Source organism: Pelobates fuscus, chromosome 2 (genome assembly GCF_036172605.1).
Source record: "Pelobates fuscus isolate aPelFus1 chromosome 2, aPelFus1.pri, whole genome shotgun sequence".
Taxonomy (NCBI): Eukaryota; Metazoa; Chordata; class Amphibia; order Anura; family Pelobatidae; genus Pelobates; species Pelobates fuscus.
Window position 1 is genome coordinate 290,631,880 of NC_086318.1, and position 23,495 is coordinate 290,655,374.

The 23,495-nt window shown below is 37.4% G+C and overlaps 1 protein-coding gene across 1 annotated transcript in view; it reads right to left on the reverse strand.

Annotated features, from left to right (window-relative positions):
* SMOC2 (SPARC related modular calcium binding 2) overlaps positions 1-23,495 on the reverse strand; it is a 219,435-nt gene that overhangs the window by 59,920 nt on the left and 136,020 nt on the right. Inside the window, exon 8 of the mRNA XM_063443436.1 lies at positions 6,277-6,463. Coding sequence (XP_063299506.1) covers positions 6,277-6,463 — 187 coding nt within the window. The remainder of the gene's footprint in view (positions 1-6,276; positions 6,464-23,495) is intronic.

Here is a 23,495-nt window from a genome sequence, read left to right on the forward strand (position 1 = left end):
TATTGCTATTTTTTTGTAATTATCTGCCAGCAGAAAAAGAATAATATTGAATATGACTCTTGATTACTTAAGATTTATTTTTATTTTTTTTACAATTCTTTATTTTTGTTGTGCAAAAGTAACATAATCGCCTACAATGCCACAAGAGCAAAAATAGGCATAATAATAATAATAATAAACAACTAGAAACATAGGTATGGCATAGGTAACAAAAGCACATTTTTTTAAGGATACAATGGTAGTTTACTTAAGATTTTTTTTAATCCATTTTTGCCAATTGTATGTATATTGTATGTATATACAATTGGCAAGGTAAGCAGCCATGCCCCATATGTGTATGTGTGACAGTTTGTGTTTATCAGTATATTTATTTGTGTGTCTGACATTGTATTTTGGTATCCGTGTCATTGACAGTGTCTCTGGATATCTGTGTGTCTCCACGTGTGTGTGCTTGCATGAGAGTGTGTGTATATATATATATATATATACATGCACCAGAGTGTATATACGTGCATGTATCAGTTTGTACATGTGTGTGCATGTAGGAATGTGTGTGTCCCCAAAGAGCCAACATGGCTGTAAAGAGATCGCTGTAGTATGGGCAATGTCAGGGCTATGTGACAATATATTATAATTATACAATACATGTATATTTATTTACAACACTGTTTCCTGATTTGTAACTTTATTATTTGGTAAATGATTTTGAAAAAGATTCTCTCCAACCATTTTTTTTATCCATTAAATAATGCGCTATCTCTGAATACTAAAAAATTTAAAAAAATACAATAAAACATTTTTTTTCCAGGATACTCTAATGACTTGGATTCTGGAGGCAATTTTTTTTTAAAACCGCTTAGTAGTGAAGGGGTTAAAGATTTTTAATATATTTAGATTTTGCAAGAATGAGATAGTTTTACTGTAACACATCTTTCTGCAGCCAGGTGAATTTCATGTGAAAGCTTTTTGAGTATGTTGGCTGCCACCTGTTTCTTGGTCTTTGAAGGGATAAAGATTGGGTTACACTAAGGCTTGCCACAACAAACAAACTTAGTGAAATGCAACCCAGGGTATGCAGGTGATCTAACGACATCCCTCTTGTGAGAACTAAATTGTCCAAAATACTTACTGTTAACCTGCTGCACCTTAACACTCAGAAGGGCTTTGTATTTTAGAAAACTTTTACAATGTACTCAGTTGTGCTGTAAAACATCCAGCAAAATCTATAGTTTCCTCTACAACAAGATTATTGTCAATGAGCACAGCTTTTGACTATTTTAAGAATGCACCTACCAGATACCAGTTATGTGAACAAGAAGTCACAGCCTGAAGGAATTTGAGATCATTTGCCCAGGTGCTCAAGACCCATTCTTGACTGTTGTAGTTGGTGAATTGTATTATCAAGAGTTCTAATTTGCCATGTTTAAAAAAAGATCACAATTTTATTACTGCAGTGCCCAATGTATAAATGGAGTAAACAATAGTTTATTTAGAATTTTAAGTTTGTGTATGAATACATGAGTGTTTTTAAGTTTGGGAAATTTTGCACAAAAAAAAAAATCATATAAACAACTATTGGGCACAAGTGAAGGACAGTGATCAATACTTTTTTTTTTAATTGCATGGAAGTATATTTTACCCAGTAGACCAACATATCAAGAGTTCTATGATATTTGAGATAGTACTATGTAGGAACAATAGGTGTATCATTTGAAAAGTACCCAATCTGGAGTCTCTTTCTTCCAGTCAAAATAGATTGCGTACGAGCAAAATGTTGGTAGGAATGTCCTCAGATATAGATAAAATGAAAGGAGAGGAATTTATATCACATTATGCAAAGTGTTATTTTGTGTTATCTGATGCTCTTGTACATGCTCTTGTGGCATTTGATACTCTTTGTTCTCTTGTGCACAACAAAAATAAATATTTACATAAAAAGGAGAGGAAGGGACAATGGATAAGTATGTATTGAAGTATTTTGTAGCATTTTATAAATACTGAGATTTAGGAAAATAGATGCTCTTCAATTTCCCGAGCTGTGAATTCGCTTTTAATTCTGCCACTTGAGCAGAATAAACCACGCTTAAGGATGTGTGGTGTATCTCTTGATACAAATGTGGTTATACAGGAAATAACCTAACTAAAACAGTGGTCCTACCCCCATTTTTCCAGTAAGCATGAGATGTTACTGTGTTCAGCAAATACCCTGCTCTGTGCCAGAAACCAATATGCCACCTTTGCTACTTGTCAAGGAATATGAAATAATTTCCAGGCCTTGCTGTATGCATAAAGCAAAGCATTGTAGGATTTCTGTTTTGGATAGTTCTGGCAGGTGTAACCAATATGAAGGGCTAATATCTGTCTCTCTATGTAAGTAAAACCGAGTTATAGGAAAATGTAGATTATTTTTATTATCAATACAAAAATATCACATATCTTATGGCCTCTGTAACCCTTACTCACTGTAGAGACAGCCATCTTATCCAACCAACCAAACAACCAAAATCCATTCAGGTAATAGAAACATAGAATGTGACGGCAGATAAGAACCATTCGGCCCATCTAGTCTGCCCACTTTCTAAATTGTAATCAAGAACAAGCGCATGTTTACAAATCTTAATATTATGCACACGCTTAGGATATCTAGATTAGTGTTCCCTAACCCAGTCCTCGTGGACAACCAAAAGTCCAGGATTTATGTAATTCCCTGTTTTATTCCAATGGAGATACTGACAAAATCTGAACTGTTGGTGGTCCATGAGGACTGGGTTGGGGAACACTGATATAGAAAATGCCTTCTAAAAAGGTATTATTTAGGGGCACACTTTATCTTCAAAGCTGTGCATGGCCATGAAGATAAAATGTGCTCCTAAAATGGCTGCCTCCATGGAACAAGGGCAAATCATTAACTTATAAGTATTCATTACAAAATAATTCAAAACTAAGCTGTTTTGCATGCAGCATTTATTTTCAGTAATAATAAAACAATGATAGTAGTTGTCCTTTAAATCTCTTCTCCTTTAAGAGATTTGGAACTTCCCATATGATCAACTATTAAACTTTTAAGGAGAAATGGCGGGTTGTGCTGCCATAACAATTTAGTCTTTAAAGATCTTAATCTTTAAGGATCTTACCTAACCTTACTTAATAACAGCATAGTTTTACAGAGCTCAGTGTTCAATACACAGGTTATTTCAAATTGACATAGGATGTTTAAGGACTGAATTGGGATAACAGCAAAGAACATAATTGGTCCTTAAGCTTTTCTCAATTCTAGCTAACACTAGCCTTTGTGCATGTTCTCAATTAATCTTCAATTTTTTAAATTTTTCATGCAGTTAGGATTTTTAAAACAATTTATAGGGTGTAGACATGTGCATTTGTTTTTGTACGATAACGATTTCGTCTGAAAATTCTGTTTTTTTTCGCATTCGTTTACTAAAACCTAAGCAAAAGCACCACATACGAAATATAAACTAAACGAAAGGGCAAATGCGAATGAATAACCTTTTTGTTGTGTTTCGTTCCTTTAATAGACTCTGTGCTGCAGGGGAATTAACCCCCACAGCATGGAGAAAATAACACTGGCAGCGCTACCAGCTCTCTCCTTGTAAAATTATTAATTTCTACCCTCCCACCCCCATTAAAACCTATGGGGGTCACTATGACACCATATTAAACAAAAAGGGAGGTTAAATTATCCCGCATGCCCCTACTCGTGGCATGTGGCGAGTAGGGATATGTCATCTAAACAGCAAGCGGACATTGGCTGCTCACTGTCATTTAAAACTTAATATAAATCACTATGGGGGTGATTATGACTCCCATATTGATAAAAGGGAGGTTAAATCCTCCCGCATGTTGCCTAAACAAATGTAAAAGTACTAGTGACTGGGCAGCGCTGCCTGTTATGAACGCTGGTATTTCAGATATCCATTTGCTTTCGGTTCCTCCCAAACTGCTAAAAGTTGAGTGTTTATAGCTCGCAGTTCGGGTGTTGATTTGAATGTTCTCCAGAAGAAAATGTAGCATCCAAGTAAATTCTCCAAGCAATCAGACGTATACCCAAAAATCTGCCTAAATTAGATGAAGGGTACAACAGGAATGTTCTTCTGTCTGGTCGGTGAAAAGAAGCAGGCGTTCACCAAGTTGACCGGCGTTCGGGAAGCCGAGTGTACAATTTTTTTTTTTTAATTTAGCACAAAATCATTTGTACGAAACGAAAAACTGGTGCACATGTCTAACAGGGGTTTGTTTTTTTGTTTTTTAAATATCACTTGTATATAATATATGCAAATAATAAAATTATATGTTTTTATATCAAAGTAAATGCAGATCAGTGTATGTCACAATATCTAACAGACAAGGCAACTTCAAGTAGTGTCATAAAATGGAGGAAAGAGTAGTAGAGCAATTGGTCTCTATTTTAGTTTTTACTTCTCACCAATACAATTTTCAATACAGTTTTGCAGAACATAATTGGAATTAAGTGTTGTATAAAAGCAGATCATTATCCATGATTTTGTTTCATCTTTGTTTCCAGTAATAATACATCATGTGTACTATAAAAGTATTTTTTTACTTGGCACTTCATTAAATTTTGGGGATATTAGTAATAGTACCACGTGTGTTAATTACACTTTCTCATATATACACATACATACATACTACTTTTCTGCAGCAACCTATTTTTCCTTTTTTTATACCTATCATAATTTGTATATAACTCCATAGTAGTTACTGTGTTATTCATCATTTGTATGTCGTTATACCATTATATTTAGTAAATAACTTCCAACATTAAGCCATGAAAAGATCTCACATTCCAAACCAAGGACTTGTCTTTTGATTACGTCCGACTTTTGCCACATAATTCAAACTGTAAAAAAATTCTTCCTCTTGACTCACTGTCTCGGAATGTTTTAACAGGGAATATTGCAACGATGTTAGTTAGGCTAGCAGTGTCAGCTTCTGCAATCTTTACAATCAAAAGTAACAAACAAATGAAGATCTGGCTCCTACTTTTACCACATATCTGATGAAAACCAAACACATCATGGAAAACTGGAGAATTTGTGTGCCTACTACTTAAGAAAAACAGGAAAACAAGAAAAAACGTACATGTCTATTCACTGAACTTTGAGTTTTAAAATTAACTTTAATGAGAAAATTATTGAGTCATTTATACTGTAGATTATATGCATCTATACTACAGGCATCAAAACAACGTTAGCTTAATAAAGCAGTTTTGGTGTATAAACCATGCCCCCATAATCGAACTGCTCAATTATTTGTCATGTAGGAGTTAAATCACCTTTGTTTCTTTTTATGCAGCCCTAGCCAAAACCTCCCCTGGCTGTTACTCACACAAAGCCTGCATGGAAACTAGTTTAATTTTCAATCAAATGTTAACTTACTTTAGATGTGTTTACCTCCTGCTCTATAACCTGAACTTTTATCACACACAGGAAGCTACTGCAGGGTCAAGAAGACTATTAACAGAGTAGGGTATAATACATTCTAAATTACACACAATGTGCAATAAAGGAAGTTTAAACATTAGATATCTCTTTTTACAGGAAGTGTGTAGAAAGGCTGTGTAACTCACGTGCTGGGAGGTATAACTATGACTGCATAAACACAATTATTTAATTCATAAATAGCAGGTAATTAAAACTGCTGGAGCATGATCTATACACCAAAACTGTTTCATTAAGCTAAAGTTGTTTTGGAGCAACATCCAATCAGCATAACAAAGCTTGTTAGAAATAAAATAATAAAAATCAGTCATTAAACAATGACATTGAAAGACATGACTTAAAGCAGAGGAATATGGTACTTTATTATTGTATTAATGAGAGATTCTTTGAACTTAGAATTTGGTGTTTCACTTGGTCCACCTCACCCTCCTTATATTTCCCACTTTTCTGCCTGATAAACCTTTACATTTTCTCACTATGTGAAAAATTTATGTTTCCAACTTTTATGCCTGATAAACCTTTAAATATTCTCAGTATGTGAAAAACTTAACTCCATTTTAGTCCCCATTAGTTCACATGTAACATTCACAACAGCATGTCAATAAGACACACAGGCATTATTGAATTCACTCAGGTATGCAAAACAGAAACTAACAGAGCTCTTGTCATGGAAGAGCAGTCTCACAGAGTTGGTAAGTTGTCAGGCTAATACACTTGGTAGTGGTTAAAAAGAAAATAATGACAATTATCCTACGTATATACCATTAAAATGTGTATTGTAAACTTAAAAGCTCACCTGGTCGATGTACCCGGTATTGGTCTCCCAGTATCAACAAGAACACACCAGCAATAGCCTGTTGATGGGTGACACTGTACAGGTTTGTACAGTCCACCACTCGCACATTCTGGAATGAACACATTACCATTCTTTGGCTGCCTGGCTTCTTCTAATGCAGTCTGATGTTCCTGATCACAGGATGATGCTGAAAAGATAAAAATTAAACTACTAAAAATGTGCATTTTGCTGGGAATACATTTTGAAACTATTCCCCAACTGCATTATTGATCTAGCGTATTTGGCATTCTACAGAGCTGAATTGTTGTCTTGAGGTCAAAAGTTGGCCAAAGTGAAGCAAAAAATGTTGGATTTGAATTTAGATTGTAAACTCAAGGACTATCCGGTACTTTATATGAAAGAGCTTCAGTGGCTAGATCACAGCTCACCGACAGTGCCTTCTTTCCATTTCATATTGGTCTGTATACTGTAATAAATAAATAAATAATTTATGATATATTCTATTTTATGCTATGCCTCCCTGGTAAATTTAGTCTGTCCGCTTGCAAGGAGAGTGTCACCTATGTAACATTATTGGGAGAAAAAAATTGTTTGCACAATGTGTATCTCTTTGTCTATAAGATAAAGCACAATTCCATGCTAAGACAAGCGGGATCTACAGGTTACCTGGAAGCCAAGATGGAAACTGCACTACTAAGAAGAGATGCTCAGTGCTACCATTTAAGGCACTATATAACCTACACCAAGAACCAGGATGTGTTCTGTATCATGTGAGTTAGCATTTTCTGTGTTTATTTTTTATGTATATTTATGCTTCCGAAACACTATAGTACCTTTTTTAAGGTCATAATATTCTAATGGTTAATTATACTAGTTCTCCACCGTCCTTCATAGTTTCGCTTGTTTTATAGATACAGACATGTTGAGTGATAATTTTTTATCAGAAAAAAACCTCACTTGATTTCACAAATGTCTTTTTAGAAATGTGCTAAAATGTTACCATTATTAAAATGCACTTGAGTTTTTGGTAAATAATTAAAACAAACAATAATAAAATCGGCAATAAAAAAAAAAAAGCATTAATTAAAATCAATGAAATACATAAACTAGCAGTAGTGGGTATTAACAACAAATGATAATTGGTATGTCTCTGTCTCATAGATTTAAAGCAGAGAATAACACAATATTTAACATGTTACATGCAAATTATAGAGCCAACAATTAAGTGTTTTTAATGCAGCAACAAAAAATTGCCAGACTGGAGTTCTTGGATTGGACTTACTTTATATAATTAATTGTAAAACACTTTTAAATAAGAAGTTTGGAAAAAAAAATCACTTTCTCCAAGTATCTTCATTTTGTTGTGCTTGGCTCCTTTGGGAAATGTTAATATGAATTGTGTGAGAATTCAGTCTGTACTGAGTGAAAAACCATGCTCGCTTTCTTGAAATTTTCCACTAACTCTTTAGCAATTCATATTAAGGGTTGGTAAACGTCCAAGTGTGTGGCACATGGTTTGATTTCAGTAAATATAAGAAGTTTGTTGACTGTTGCACGCAGCAGTGATGTTTATTTCAACCTTATGGTTAAAGTCTCTTTATGCCTCTTAAGACAGATATTTTGCTGTGCAATTTACATAAGTAAGAAGCACAGATAGTCCCAAAGCCCTGATTAATTTTACACACATAAGATTTACAGTTAGCTCTCAATAATAGTGAGCTGCCAGAAACAACTAAGGATTTATAGTGCTAAATATCTTTTGTTAAAAAATAGCCAATCTCAAGCCACATCTCAAAGAACCTACCTTACCTTCAACTCCACATCTCTCTCCAACTGACTCAGAGACAGTGACAAAGACGGTCCATCCCAAGCGCTTCTCCAAGCCACTCCTGTATCATGGCAAGCATCGGAGACAATACAAGAAGTCTCCAATCTACTCAAACTGATTTTTGAAACACAATTTAAAGACCTCAAAGGGTCTACAGATAATGCTCTACATCTCCTACAAGCTCACTCATCCCAACTCACGCTGTTAGAATCAAGACAAAGCACAACGGAAGATGAGTTTCATCAGCCACACTCCACCATTCAGCAGCAGCATACCACATTAACATCCCTGCAAGACAAGTTGGATGACCTAGAAAACAGAAGCCGGTGAAGCAATCTTAAATTTGTTGATTTCCCAGAAAACTTGAGATCCACTGACATAATTGCTACTCTACAATCTTGGATCCGAGATACTCTACAAATTGAAACCACCTCGGACACCCTTCCTGTTATTGAAAGGGCACACAGGCTTGGGCCAGACAGGCCGGGCAAACAGTCAAGACCCAGGCCAATTATTGCAAAATGTCTTAATTATCACGATACAGTGCGTATACTTGCAGCTTACAAATCCTCCAATAATCCCACATACAAGACAACAAAATCTTGATATTCAAGGACTACTCTGCTCAAGTCACCCAGAGACGAAAGGCATTCACTCCCATATGTTCAATGCTATATAGAAAAGGCACACGGTTTGCCCTTCTCTACCCAGTCATTCTTCGCCTACAAATTGCCCATCACACCCTCTCCACTTCATCAGTGGCTGAGGCCTAAAAATTCCTACAAGATGCCATGCCTGATTGGGATAAGGACTCATCCAGCCGGCCTACCCATCCAGTTCCTGATCACATCCAGTGCCTGATCTCACCTTCCCAATCTGTTGGTTTAAGCCATCGTACACAAGTTGGCCCTAAGGCCCTGTTCATGCCGCTATTGTACCCTGCCCCATCCGTCTCCACACCAGGACTTACCTATCTGCTCGAGCTGGGACAGATGGAATCCCACTTCTAAGCATCAACATGTCTTCCACTATGCACCATGCCGAGGAGTCAGCTGAACAAAATTGTCTCAATGAACTCAACACAACTCTGCTTCTACTCTCAAGTTCCTATCCTGGAACATAAAGAGAGCAAACACACTGATCATATGAAAGAAGATACTCACCTACCTGACTAAAGATCAAGCCCAAATCACATTACTACAAGAAACTCACGTTCTGAAGCTACAAAACCCATGGCCCCCTGGATCCCGGCCTGAATCGTGACTTAATATAATTCGAAAACCAGAGGGGTGGCGATCCTGTTGCACTCTAATTTGCAATATGTTATTCACAGTTGTGACAGAGCCTGAAGGCCGCTTTATCTTGCTACTGTATTATTAATGTATCCGCTCCAAATTCATGTACTAAACCCTTTTTCCTCAAATTACTTGCTCAAATCGACATTGACTAAATAATAATAGGGGTTGATTTTAATGCTGTTCATGACCATCTTCTAGATAGATCTCCAACGGGTTCCTCGTCTCCCACAGACAGTGATCATGGCCTTACATGCTTGACCCTAACATTCCTATAATTTACATGACCCATGGAGGATACTACACGCCACGGAGAGGGAATACACATTTCACTCCCTAGTACACAACTCTTTATCAAGAATTGCCAGGTTTTTAGTCACCTCAGCAGTACTGTCCCATGTAATCAACACCACGATAGAAACAATAGTGGTCTCGGACCATGAGCCTATCACTTTACCGATACATAAACATCCAGCCCATTCACTGCACACTGGTATTTCCTAGCATTTCTTGCTAATAATAAGTTTTTCCAAAGTCATCTCCAGGCCAGTTAGGCTAACTTTATCGATGACCATCTGGAACACACGGATGACCCAAAACTACTATGGGAAATGTCCAAAGCGGTCTTGAGGGGACAAATAATCTAATTTGCTGCATAAGCTAAAAAGGCATGGAAACAAGACTTTGCCTCCGTAGAAAATGTTCTCAAACAGGCACACAGACAATACATGACTGACCCCCACAGATGACCACAAACACCTATACAAAGAAGCTCAAAATTACCTTAACACATTTGTCGCAAACTATGTACAATCGAAGTTAGACTTTCAACAAAAATACTTCTTTAGGTGGGGTGGAAGGTCCTGGAAGCTCCTGGCCCGCCTAGCTAATCCTAGGTCAAAATTCAAACCTAGTACTGCTATCACCTCACCGGGCAGCACTAGATGCACATCTCATGAATGAATAAATTGTTTTATGACTACCATAGAAATTTAGCAAAGGACAATCATGCTCAGAGCATGAATTTTCTTAAAAGCCTAGCCCTCCCCCAACTTGATGAGGAGGCCAGGCAGCTCCTTAGTGAACCTATCATGGAGGAGGAAATACACAGACCAATCAAAACACTGAAATCCAGGATGGCACCAGGCCCAGAGGCGGCAGAATACTACAAAACCCTAAAACTCCATATCAGTCCCACTCTGAAAAGCCTATTTAACCAAATATATCTTGAAGGTCTACCAATAGACACTCTCAATCAGGCCCGAGTCATTCTTATCCCCAAAAACCAGACAGACTCAGAAGCCTTGAGCTCCTATCGACCAATCTTACTACTTAACCAAGATGTTAAATTTCTTACTAAAATCATAGGAATGAGAATCCAAATGTTCCTACCTAACTTACTGACTTCCCACCAAATAGGTTGTGTAAGGGGCAAACAAGCAGTCATGGGTTTCCAAAGGGGCTGGGAGGGGGTCGTCGGACATGAGCGCACCTTCTCTTGTCGGACTAGACAGAGAGAGGGCGTTCAACAGCATCACCTGGCAACACCTGATGCAGGTGTTAAAGTTACGATACTTTGGACACACTTTTGTAAACTTCATCACAAATCTACAACATAATTCGCCAACAAAAATTACAGGGCTATTATTAATTTAACAATTGATCCTTTACTATGAACCATAGAAACCCCACAGGGTTTCAGGGGAATTCCAATGGGCAACATCACCTTGAAAGTCTCAGCCTTTGCTGATGACCTCTTCACCACTGATCCTCAGAACTCTCTGTCTCCCTTAATTGGCCTGCTAGACTCATTCCACGCCATGACAGGTCTCAAAATACCATTCCACACCAATACCAGGTGGAATCTCCTTCAAAAATGAGAATCACAGGCACTTAAATACCTGGAAATCAAAATTCTTAAAAAGATCTCCCTGCTATACGAACTGAACATACCTCCCATCTTGGCTAACATTTTCTCAGAGCTTGACTATTGGCATAACTTATCCTTATCCTACATATGAATTAGCTTTCCCAAACTACTATATCCACTTCAAGTCCTCCCCTTGCTACTTTCGATGATACTCTACTGAATTAGAAGCTTAGATGATTTTTATGGCAGAGATCCAAACCACGCCATAGACTTACAAAACTATACCAGTACACCACTCAAGGGGGACTAAACTTGCCAAATGCTAAGGAATATAGCCTAGCAGCGCAACTTAGACATGACCTGGATTGGATCCAATCCCAGCATAGGTTCTCAGAGTTGCTGCTGGAGTTTTTCCTGGCAGAGACAGACTCACTGCTGGCTCTTCTGCACAGGCCACACCACCTCCTCCCAAATAAAATCCGCATGAACCCGCTTGTACAAACCCCAATCATGGCCTGGAAACAAGCTCAATCTAAGATAGGAGCTCATCCTTTAAAATCCTTGCACGTGCCTCTCAATCGCAACACTAACTTTGCCCCGGGCACCAACTATCCCTTCCCATTGTGGGCAGACCGGGGTGTTACAGCTCTCCGCTACTTAGTAGACCACGCAAGTCAAAGGTTTTTAATGCTGACAGAGATACAGGAGTGATTCTCGGGCATTCCAACCCCATGGTTTGCATACCTCCAGGTGCGGCACTACTACTACTCTATCACTCAAACTTTCACAGAAGCGAATTTGGAGAACCCATTAGACGCCATGCTGCGCGCCTCGACACAAGCCACTTTTTTCACATCTAAACTCTACATGTTCATACAATACACTACAGACTGAACTGGTCCTCAAACAGGCAGGTGAACATGGAAAACCCACTTCCCTGACATAACTCCTACAGATATCCTGAGGGCGCACCAAGCCCAATGCCACATCCTGCTTATCGTCTCTTACAGAGACATTTTTCTAAAGACCCTACACGATGCCTATTATTCCCCACACAGACTACATCTAATGGCTAGGAAGTACTCAGCGACCTATTTCAAATGCGCACACCCAAGAGCCGACTTATATCACTGTCTGTGGGGGGGCACACAGACAATCGTTTTGGAGTGAGGTGAAAACATACCTTATGAATGAGAATATGCCCACACTACCATTGACCCCAGAGTTCTTGCTCTTGGGACCTTTCCTGGTCAACCCCTAACTAATAAACGATTCCTCCTCATAGTAGCAGCTATTGGACGCAAGGCCATTCTGCAGGTCTGGAACCAGCTGAACGCTCCCATGCTACAATTATTTTTAACTAAACTCAAATTTATTTTCAAAATGGATTGGTTGGCGACACTAACCAACAAAGAAATAGTTGCCAGGAAATTTATCCTGACCTGGAGATCGTATCTCCTTACTTTGGATGACTCCTTTAAAAAGTGAGGAATGCCCTAGAGTACACAGCAGAAGTGGTGGCCGGTCAAGATCCTTTACAAATAACAGCTCGTTAAACAACACATGTAGCTAAAAATTGAAGCATACAAGGTTGAATTGGAAGGTTGGCGGTGAGGCAGTTATTTTGGTTATTATTTGTATTTTTGTTAAGATACATGTCCAGTCCACCACTTCCCAAAGTTGAACCGGACGACATATAAAGTTAATACTTTACCATATTGATGGCCACTCTGTCTAACCTATTCACACATTATTAACCAATGACCCCTATCCAAGCATATCTACTTATTATACGGTGTGATGTGACATAGTTGTATTGTTTTTGTTCTAATTTTTTTTTTGTTCTGTTTTGTTACCTACGCAAACAGAAAAGGAGAAAAAACTGTGGTTGTACAGTTTAGCATATCTAACGTTTAGCGTGTATCTTCAGTGAAATACCTATTAACAACAACTTCTTATGGTATGTAAGTGGCACAAGGACTAAGTCATGAATCTCATTTCTAGCTAATCATATATAACCTGGTATTCCCACATACAATTATTATTATTATTATTATTATTATTATTATTATTGTTATTATTATGTTATTATTTATATAGCACTAACAAATTCTGCAGCGCTTTACAGTGGGTGGACGAACAAACATGTAGTTGTAACCAGACAAGTTGGACACACAGAAACAGACACTACTCCTCAAATGCTCTTGCTTTGTGCATAGGAAATTAAGCATGGGAACTTAAGAGGGATTCGGTCCCAGACTGCTTACCAGGAGCCTGCCATTAAAAAATTAAGAAGAGGAGTGGACAGGTGTGTACTAAAGGACACCAGGGACTATCACCTGAAAACATATAGTAAGCACATTATTAGAAGCATTCACACCAAGCTGAGGGTGCTAAAACAGAACTATTGGCAAACTGCATTCTTAGTTGGATGGGCTGCGGCATTGGCAGGCAGCCTGGAATGTATTCACGTCAGGCTGCTGTCCAAAAATACAGTTAGAACTGTGCCTTTTCTGGGCATATCCACCCCTTTGGGAGGTGTCAGTGAAATTGTTCACATCACTCGCCCACCTTTGTTTACCCCACTCACCGACATACTGTTTCACAGGATGCTGATGTTGGGGAGATATGGATTTGATTGAGAGATGAAAATGAGAGATTAGCATAGGGTATGTGTATTCTTTTAAATGCAACTGTTAAGGCAGCAACTGCACCAGACAAAAAAAACCCACTAAAACAGTTATACCTCAAATATTGTATGTGTCAATAAGATTCTGTAATTAGGTACATCATAATGGTTAGTACCAGGCCCATTGGAGCCTTAATCTGGCCCTGCCTCCAAACATCATGCATGAAATAACTTTTACTTTGCATGAAAAACCAATGCTATGCAAGATAGCCCATAAAGCCCCATTTACCTTCCCCTTTGTTTCAGTACTATCATGTGCATCTAATACCATCAAATACCTCAGCTACTTGGCATAACAGTAGCTTACTTAATACTTAACAAATCCTAGCGCTATAGAGAAACATTGGATTGACTAAAGAGGTGGAGCGCTATTGTAGAGTAATTTCAAACCCTTACACAGAGAGGACACTTTAGGTGTGAGGACACTTTATTGTTAAGAATACATGGTTGTACTCTTAACACTATTGTTCTTTAAAACCTATGTAGCCTGTTAGAAATCGCCCTAACTCACCAACACCTGTATATTATATATGGCTTGATCATCAACAATTATAAGGCACTATAAGTTACATAGGTATTTAAGTCACACTCTCCAAACCACTTCCAAATCGTCAAGGGAGGAAGTGAAACTAGAGCAGTCCACAGCTTTGTGATGTGGTGATTAGGTATAATGTCAACTGCTTTATAAACCACTCCTGCCCTGTAATTGGATCTTCTACTTGTAGCACTGCTACTAACTGTAGAAATAAACAGACTCACCACTATGCTTACTTAATTTAAAGGGGCTTTGATCATAATAAGGTGACACGATGTATAGAGAGACTGCTTATATAGTTACTATGTCTCTTTCTGGTAAAAAAAACTTCGTAAATAAATCATATACTCAAAATATTCTGCTGGCTAACACACACATTTTTTTCATGCAGTCATACCTAAGAATTTTCACAACGAGCTTACCCTAGGAGCAATGAAATTATTGATCTATTCTCATCCTGTTACAAAAATCTGTGACTTGCCAATTATTGAAGCATTCATACTCAAATATCAAAAGTCAAGAAAACTAATCAAATGAACATATCAACGAGTTGAGCATTTATATACAGCCAACTATATGGACTAGAAGACTGTAGAAAGATTAGTGCAATTAGTAGGCTCACAGTTTATCAATCACATATAGACCAAAGATAATTTTACAGGGCATTGCAAAAATTATCTTATTCCCCTGAAGCTAGAATAAAAACCTTGGAGGTTACAAGGCATGACAATGGCTATGCACGGCTTTAATGAGCAGAATTACCTTGGAGACTTTCATATTAGCAATGCAGTCAAGCTGAGTAATCAACAGTAACTTTAGTTAGTGATAGAAATTTAATTAGTTGCTAGTAAACCCCAGGATGGAATAGGATGAAATCACAATACAATATTTCAAAGTAAGAATTGGCCAACACAATGCATATTGTTAGAAATTATCTGCCATCCCAGAAAAGAGAATAGACAGACTAAACTTGTACTATGTCAAGCTGGCCTTTGGAAACAATTAGTCACCATAAACTATTTCTTTGTGTTTTGGAAAACACTATGTTAATGTAATTGTCATGTTAGCATACATAAATGGCACATTATTTATTAGAGAAATGACAATATAGTTGTTGGTATTTGTTTAAAGGACAGTAAAAACATTTTTAAAAGAGTTTCATATTAATAATATTACACTACGATGCAATATCATTTTCTTTTAATTGCAAGTTATTAAAAAGGTCATTTGGATGTACACAGGGATTTGTGGTACGTATGCACAACTGCTTCCTGTGTTTACACTTTATTGAGAGTGAAGAGGTTAACAAGCAGTCCAGAAAGTTGTATGCTCTAGATAAGTTAATTTACAAACAGAACTTCCAGTATGGGGCAAGATTTACCATATGTTATCCCAGTTTCTATGGGTTGTGTTTGCATAAGATGAGGAAATTAGGATCAGATTTTTATCCTCAATGAGTCATCTTAACAGTGATTATGGCCATTCAAGATGGTATTTGGCACTAGAAACAATGTTAGTATGTTCAAACTATCTTTTTCTGGTTTCAATTATTTTGAATATATTTAGAACAAAACAGTAGCTAAGCGAAGCAACCACATCAGCTTTCTGCAAAATAGCAGCAATGTACATATTGCTATAAATGTATCTAAATATTGTATATATATATATGGGCTCATTTTGAAACTACATTTCTAGAATGATGATAAATAATTAAATTTTGCAGCTTTATTACTAGAGGCATTGGTTGACTTCAAGGTTCGTTATTATAATTAGGTCATTTTTAAAAGCTGTTGAGTTATAATTTGTAACAACAGTTTAGAGAAGAAAAAAAAAACGTAACTCTACAGCTTGAGCTTCAGGAAGACATTAACTGCTCTGTAATCATCCTCACACCTTAATACTTAACGGGTTTATTAATCTGTTCTAACTCACAACATTTAGAAAACCTGAACAGTTGATGTGTTAGAATGAGAGTTTACAGAAATAAATCCTCACTGTAGTCTGAATCCTTATAGAGATTTACACTGCACTAGTCAATATATACACCAAACGTGCAAAATCGCTACGATTTACTTCTGTAGTACAATAGAGAATGCAATAAAATTTCAAGTCTTAAGTGAATACTATTCTACCAATCTACTTCCCTAATACTTCTCTTACCTTTTGTGTCACTTTGCCCCACTCCATCTAGCATGTAAGCTCATTGAGCAGGCCATCAACCTGTTCCTGTGTGTCAAACTTATCTGGTTACAATTACATGTTTGTTAATCCACCCATTGTAAAGCGCTACGGAATTTGTTGGCACTATATGAATATAATAATAATAATAATAATAATAATAATAATAATAAAAAGACAAATATATATAATAATATTTAGTAATTCTTGTAAGTAAAATAATTTTATGTCTGTTGTACTTTTTAAAATCAGACAGTATACTTAATTATTTTATGGCTGTGATTACTAAGCTTTAGCCTTCTAATACATTTTAAAAATACTTAATACAAATGTAATTTTCAATGACATTTCATTCTCTCCTTCTTCTATGCATAATACCATATCATATGCTTAATTTCAAAGGCTTCTGTAACAAGCACAAAAAAAGAAATCAAAGAGTTGATTTTGGCAGAACGTCTCAAATAACACAGTTTCTAAATATTTAACTTTTCCAGACAGCCAGCATCACAGGAAACAGAATTACAGGCATCCAGTCACCTAGTAAGGCAATTTTATTGTTAAAGTTTACACGGCTGCTGCTATGTAGTCCAGCCCATTAACACATGACTGTTTTGTTTTGCTATTGTTATCACAATTGATAGCATTCTTTCTCTCTTTTTTTTTTTTTTTTAGCAAGAGCATGTCTTTATTCATATCAAGAGTAGTTGTGTGGGTAACAACATAAGAGATTTCCCTTCTTACAAGTTTAGTTTTTAAAGTCTTCAGAGAAATTGTTATTAATAGGTTAACAGAACAGTAGTGATTAATTTTCATTCAATCTTAAAAGCAATCAAAAAACAGACATGCCACGTGATAATTCCAATATAAATTTATATGTGATTTTTTTTCTATGAAAATGAGGAAAGGGGCACTGCATTTTGTATCAGGAAATTTCAAGTATAATATATCAGATTACAAAGTGGCTTCCATTATCCTGGTAAATCAGCATTTCATAAGTCTGGTCTAAGTGAACAATGAAAACATTGCAATGACCAACTGCTCACAGGCAAAGTGGATCTGCGTACCTGGCTAGCAGTGTAGGACTTGAAATTTTAAGATATATACACTGCTCAAAAAAATAAAGGGATCACTTAAACAACACAATGTAACTCCAAGTCAATCACACTTCTGTGAAATCAAACTGTCCACTTAGGAAGCAACACTGAGTGACAATCAATTTCACATGCTGTTGTGCAAATGGGATAGACAACAGGTGGAAATTATAGGCAATTAGCAATAAAGGAGTGGTTCTGCAGGTCGTGACCACAGACCACTTCTCAGTTTCTATGCTTCCTGGCTGATGTTTTGGTCACTTTTGAATGCTGACGGTGCTTTCACTCTAGTGGTAGCATGAGACGGAGTCTACAACCCACACAAGTGACTCAGGTAGTGCAGCTCATCCAGGATGACACATCAATGCGAGCTGTGGCAAGAAGGTTTGCTGTGTCTGTCAGCGTAGTGTCCAGAGCATGGAGGCGCTACCAGGAGACAGGCCAGTACATCAGGAGACGTGGAGGAGGCCGTAGCAGGGCAACAACCCAGCAGCAGGACCGCTACCTCCGCCTTTGTGCAAGGAGGAACAGGAGGAGCACTGCCAGAGCCCTGCAAAATGACCTTCAGCAGGCCACAAATGTGCATGTGTCTGCTCAAATGGTCAGAAACAGACTCCATGAGGAGTGACAGCCCAACACCGTGCAGGACGTTTGGCATTTGCCAGAGAACACCAAGATTGGCAAATTCGCCACTGGCGCCCTGTGCTCTTCACAGATAAAAGCAGGTTCACACTGAGCACATGTGACAGACATGACTGAGTCTGGAGATGCCGTGGAGAACAGTCTGCTGCCTGCAACATCCTCCAACATGACCGGTTTGGCAGTGGGTCAGTAATGGTGTGGGGTGGCATTTCTTTGGGGGGCCGCACAGCCTAGCATTAGAGCTCCCCATAGGAAAGCATTGAAAATGCTTTTCAATGCTTTCCTATGAGGAATCGAGCGACGCTGGAGGTCCTCACACAGCGTGAGGACGTCCAGCGATGCTCTAGCACAGAATCTACTGGACAGCCACTAGAGATGGAGTTAACCCTGCAAGGTAATTATTGTAGTTTATAAAAAACTGCAATAATTACACTTGCAGTTTTAAGGGTAGTGGGAGTTGGCACCCAGACCACTCCAATGGGCAGAGTGGTATGGGTGCCTGGAGTGTCCCTTTAACCCCTTAAGGACCAAACTTCTGGAATAAAAGGGAATCATGACATGTCACACATGTCATGTGTCCTTAAGGGGTTAATGCACCAATGTTTGAGTGGTTTATGGATGTACACAGAAAATTGACAGGAAATTTTCTAAAATGAATTTATTATATATTTTACCAGTCAAAATAAAGAGATAAGATTTCTTTAATCCCTATGTATGTCCGTGACAGAATTTAAAATTTTAAGCTTGGAGAGCTTTTCATTTTGGACCATTTTGGTTTAACGCTTAACCCCTCAGTGACCAGACCGTTTTTCAATTTTCTTACCGTTAAGGACCAGGGCTGGTTTTAAATTTCTGCTGTGTTTAGCTGTAATTTTACTCTTACCCATTTACTGTAGCCACACATATATACAGTTTTTCTTGCCATTAAATGGTCTTTCTAAAGACACCATTATTTTTTATCATATCATATAATTTACTATACTTTTTTTTTATAAATTATGATGAAAAAAATAAAAAAACAACACTTTTCCCAACATTGACTCCCAAAATCTGTTACGCATCTACAACTGCCCAAAACACCTATGCTAAATAGTTTCTATATTTTGTCCTGAGTTTAGAAATACCCAATGTTAACATGTTAACATAGGGCTATAAGTACAAAAGTACAAAAAGGGCTACAAGGAAAGGACAATTTCTAAAAATAAAATAAAAATATGCCCTAAAAACACCATGGGAAAGGCTCCTACAATACAAAGAAAAGGAAAACAAAACAAAACAAACACAAAACAACAATCCCTCTAGTAGTTACATACAACCCAACTCTACAAGGAGTACATAAGATTATTAAAGAACTACAACCATCAATTTTAGAGGACTCCACATTCAAATAAATATTTCCTTAAACCCCCCATACTGGCATTCAAACAACCGCCCAACCTGAGACAGAGATTGGTCCGCAGCAAATTGACCACAGAACAGGAGCTCACACAGAATGGCACTGTATGATGCAACAAATCCCTCTGCAAACTGTGTCAACATATATGTGGCAATAACACAGCCAAACACAATAACAAATCATACAGCATTAAGGGATCATATTCGTGCACATTTGCAAATGTGGTGTACATGATACAGTGTACAGTGTGTGACAAAGGTTGCTACATTGGATAAACTGGCCTTAAGCTGCATCTCAGAATGAATCTACACAGAAACTCAATCAAGAACCACAAGGAAAATGGATATCATACCACTGTTGGTCATCACTTCACCCAGACTGGTCACTCCATCCAAAACCTCAGGATTAAAGTTCTTAAAGGGAATTTCAAAGACTTTAACCCCTTAAGGACACATGACATGTCTGACACGTCATAATTCCCTTTTATTCCAGAAGTTTGGTCATTAAGGGGTTAATGAACAAGACATTTGAGATAAAAATGATCACACATTTCAACACCAGAAATGAAGGACTTAAAGGGACACTATAGTCACCTGAACAACTTTAGCCTAATAAAGCAGTTTTGGTGTATAGAACATGACCCTACAGCCTCACTGCTCAATCCTCTGCCATTTAGGAGTTAAATCCCTTTGTTTATGAACCCTAGTCACACCTCCCTGCATGTGACTTGCACAGCCTTCCATAAACACTTCCTGTAAAGAGAGCCCTATTTAGACTTTCTTTATTGCAAGTTCTGTTTAATTAAGATTTTCTTATCCCCTGCTATGTTAATAGCTTGCTAGACCCTGCAAGAGCCTCCTGTATGTGATTAAAGTTCAATTTAGAGATTAAGATACAATTATTTAAGGTAAATTACCTCTGTTTGAAAGTGAAACCAGTTTTTTTTTCATGAAGGCTCTGTCATTCATAGCCAGGGGAGGTGTGGCTAGGGCTGCATAAACAGAAACAAAGTGATTTAACTCCTAAATGACAGTGAATTGAGCAGTGAAATTGCAGGGGAATGATCTATACACTATAACTGCTTTATTTAGCTAAAGTAATTTAGGTGACTATAGTGTTCCTTTAATGTAGATTCTGGCTTTCTCATACACTACCAAAACTTTATATAAACACACATCTTAATGTCTTATATAGTGATTTTTTTTATATTCTCGCTTCACCTTTATTGGACCAATTTATATACATACATATATGCAGCTATTTACTTGCATGTCCTGCTCCGCTGTTTGTTTTTTTTTGTGGTTTTTTTTAACTAACCTATTGACTCTTCTCTGTTTATTTACCTTTTCTGGCTTTTCTCAGCCAACCTGCACCCTTCACTTTCAGACACATCTTCTACTATTTATGACACCTCACTCATCCCCTTCCTCCCCTTCTCTAACATCAGTTGTTTTAAGTGTTAAACTGTATCAGATTGATCAGTATTGCTTCAAACCTGAAGAAGAGAGGAAAACTCTCCAAAGCTTGTCTTTGAAATATTGTGTTAGTCCAATAAAAAAGGCATCATTGCATACTGCAATACTAATTTGGCATCTTGTCTACTGGACTAATATGGCTAATCCAATCTAATATATATTAGACTGTGAGAGTAGGACCTGCCAAAGATGGGGTACATTGACGTTGTGGCAGGCTTATGCAATGTATGATCATATAATGTAACTAAATCCCCATTATTTTTTGCCTAGATAAGGTGTTTTTAAACAAAACCTTTTAAAAACTAATAAAATCTGTCAACATTGAAGTTGCTGTTTAGTAGATAGGAGAGTGCGCTGGATCTTGTGTATTGTTTATTGTATAATATGGTCCCCAGCAGCACCCCATTTAAGCATGTTCAGGTGAGTGCAACCACCCCCCATGTTCCATATATATATATTTGGGAGTCTAGCCAACTCCTTGGTTTTGCACCCCTCCCTGTCACAGGTGCCTCATCTCAGGTCCCTATTTAATCTTGTACTGCAGAGAGCCTCAGATGGAATTTTTTTCCCAAGTAAGTGGGTTAATCTCATAAGAGCAGACATTAGACTGTGAGAGTAGGACCTGCCAAAGATGGGGTACATTGACGTTGTGGCAGGCTTATGCAATGTATGATCATATAATGTAACTAAATCCCCATTATTTTTTTTTTGCCTAGATTAGGTGTTTTTAAAAAAACTTTTAAAAACTAATAAAATCTGTCAACATTGAAGTTGCTGTTTAGTAGATACGAGAGTGCGCTGGATCTTGTGTATTGTTTATTGGAGAGAGAGAGAGAGAGAGAGAGAGAGAGAGAGAGAGAGAGAGAGATCGTAAGCTCGTTTGAGCAGGGTCCTCTTCAACCTATTGTTCCTGTAAATTTTCTTGTAATTGTCCTATTTATAGTTAAATCCCCCCTCTCATAATATTGTAAAGCGATACGGAATCTGTTGGCGCTATATAAATGGCAATACTAATAATATTAATAATATATATATATATATATATATATATATATATACATACATATATTATATATATATGTATATAATACGTGTGTGTATGTATATATACACACACACACTTTTATTTCCTATATATGTATAATATATTATAAAATAATTAAAGCATTTTATAATATTTTATACATATATAATTACATTATAAGTGTATTTTGAGATATATGTGTATATATCTCAAAGTACACGTATAATGAAATCATTTATATGCATTATATATGTATAATATATTATAAAATGCTTTAATTATTTTATAATATCTTAAACAGATATAATATATATTTATTTCATTATTTTATTTATTTATATTTCACTTTTAGCTGCCTGAGGGACTGCCTGACAGCTCAGACAGTCCCCCTGCTGGCAGCTCCATAGACTCCTGTGGCCCTGGAGGGCCAGAGCTTCTGCAGGGGGACTGCTGGGGTCTCGGGCAATCTCACCTGACTGGGATCGCCTGTCCAGGTAAGTACATAGGTCATTTTTGCCGCGGATCTTAACAAACTTTTTTTTCGGACGTACCTAGTATGTCTGCGGTCGTTAAGGGTTTAACATTCATCCTGAATTCCTGACAATTCATACTTTAGTGTGAAATGGCATTATGTTGCTCTAGCCCATTCAATCATAATAGAACATGATTTAAATTGCTACTATTTTATAAAAAAAAATTGTTCAACATTACCTAGAGTCTGTTTTCTGCACACCACTGATATAAAAAGTGATCATTTTGGGGGGCGTGTCTGGCTTCCCGGTGCGTTCAGTCGCATGGACTAAGAGCTCCGGTGCTTTCTCATCCTGATTAGCTACAATCAAGCCACTTCAAGCGGTAACTCATTTAATTTACCGACACCTAACTGTGGGGCAAACAAGCCATAGCAAGATGTCACCCTGTAAGCAGCCTAAGACCCAAGATTTGACTAAATCGAAGAAAAAAGACCGCCAAATACCGAACCAAGATGGCGGCGAAGAGACAGAGACCATGTCGGACGGCATCTCGGATCAAGACTCGACTTCCTCAAAGTACTCTGACTCCCCAATCACGGAGAAGAGCCTCCACAAGATGCTCCAAGAGTTAAGAGTGACGATTAAAGCAGACTTTCACCGCATAGATAGTGAATTGCGCAGGGAAATAGCGAGTCTGGGTGACCGGACGAGCCATCTTGAAAA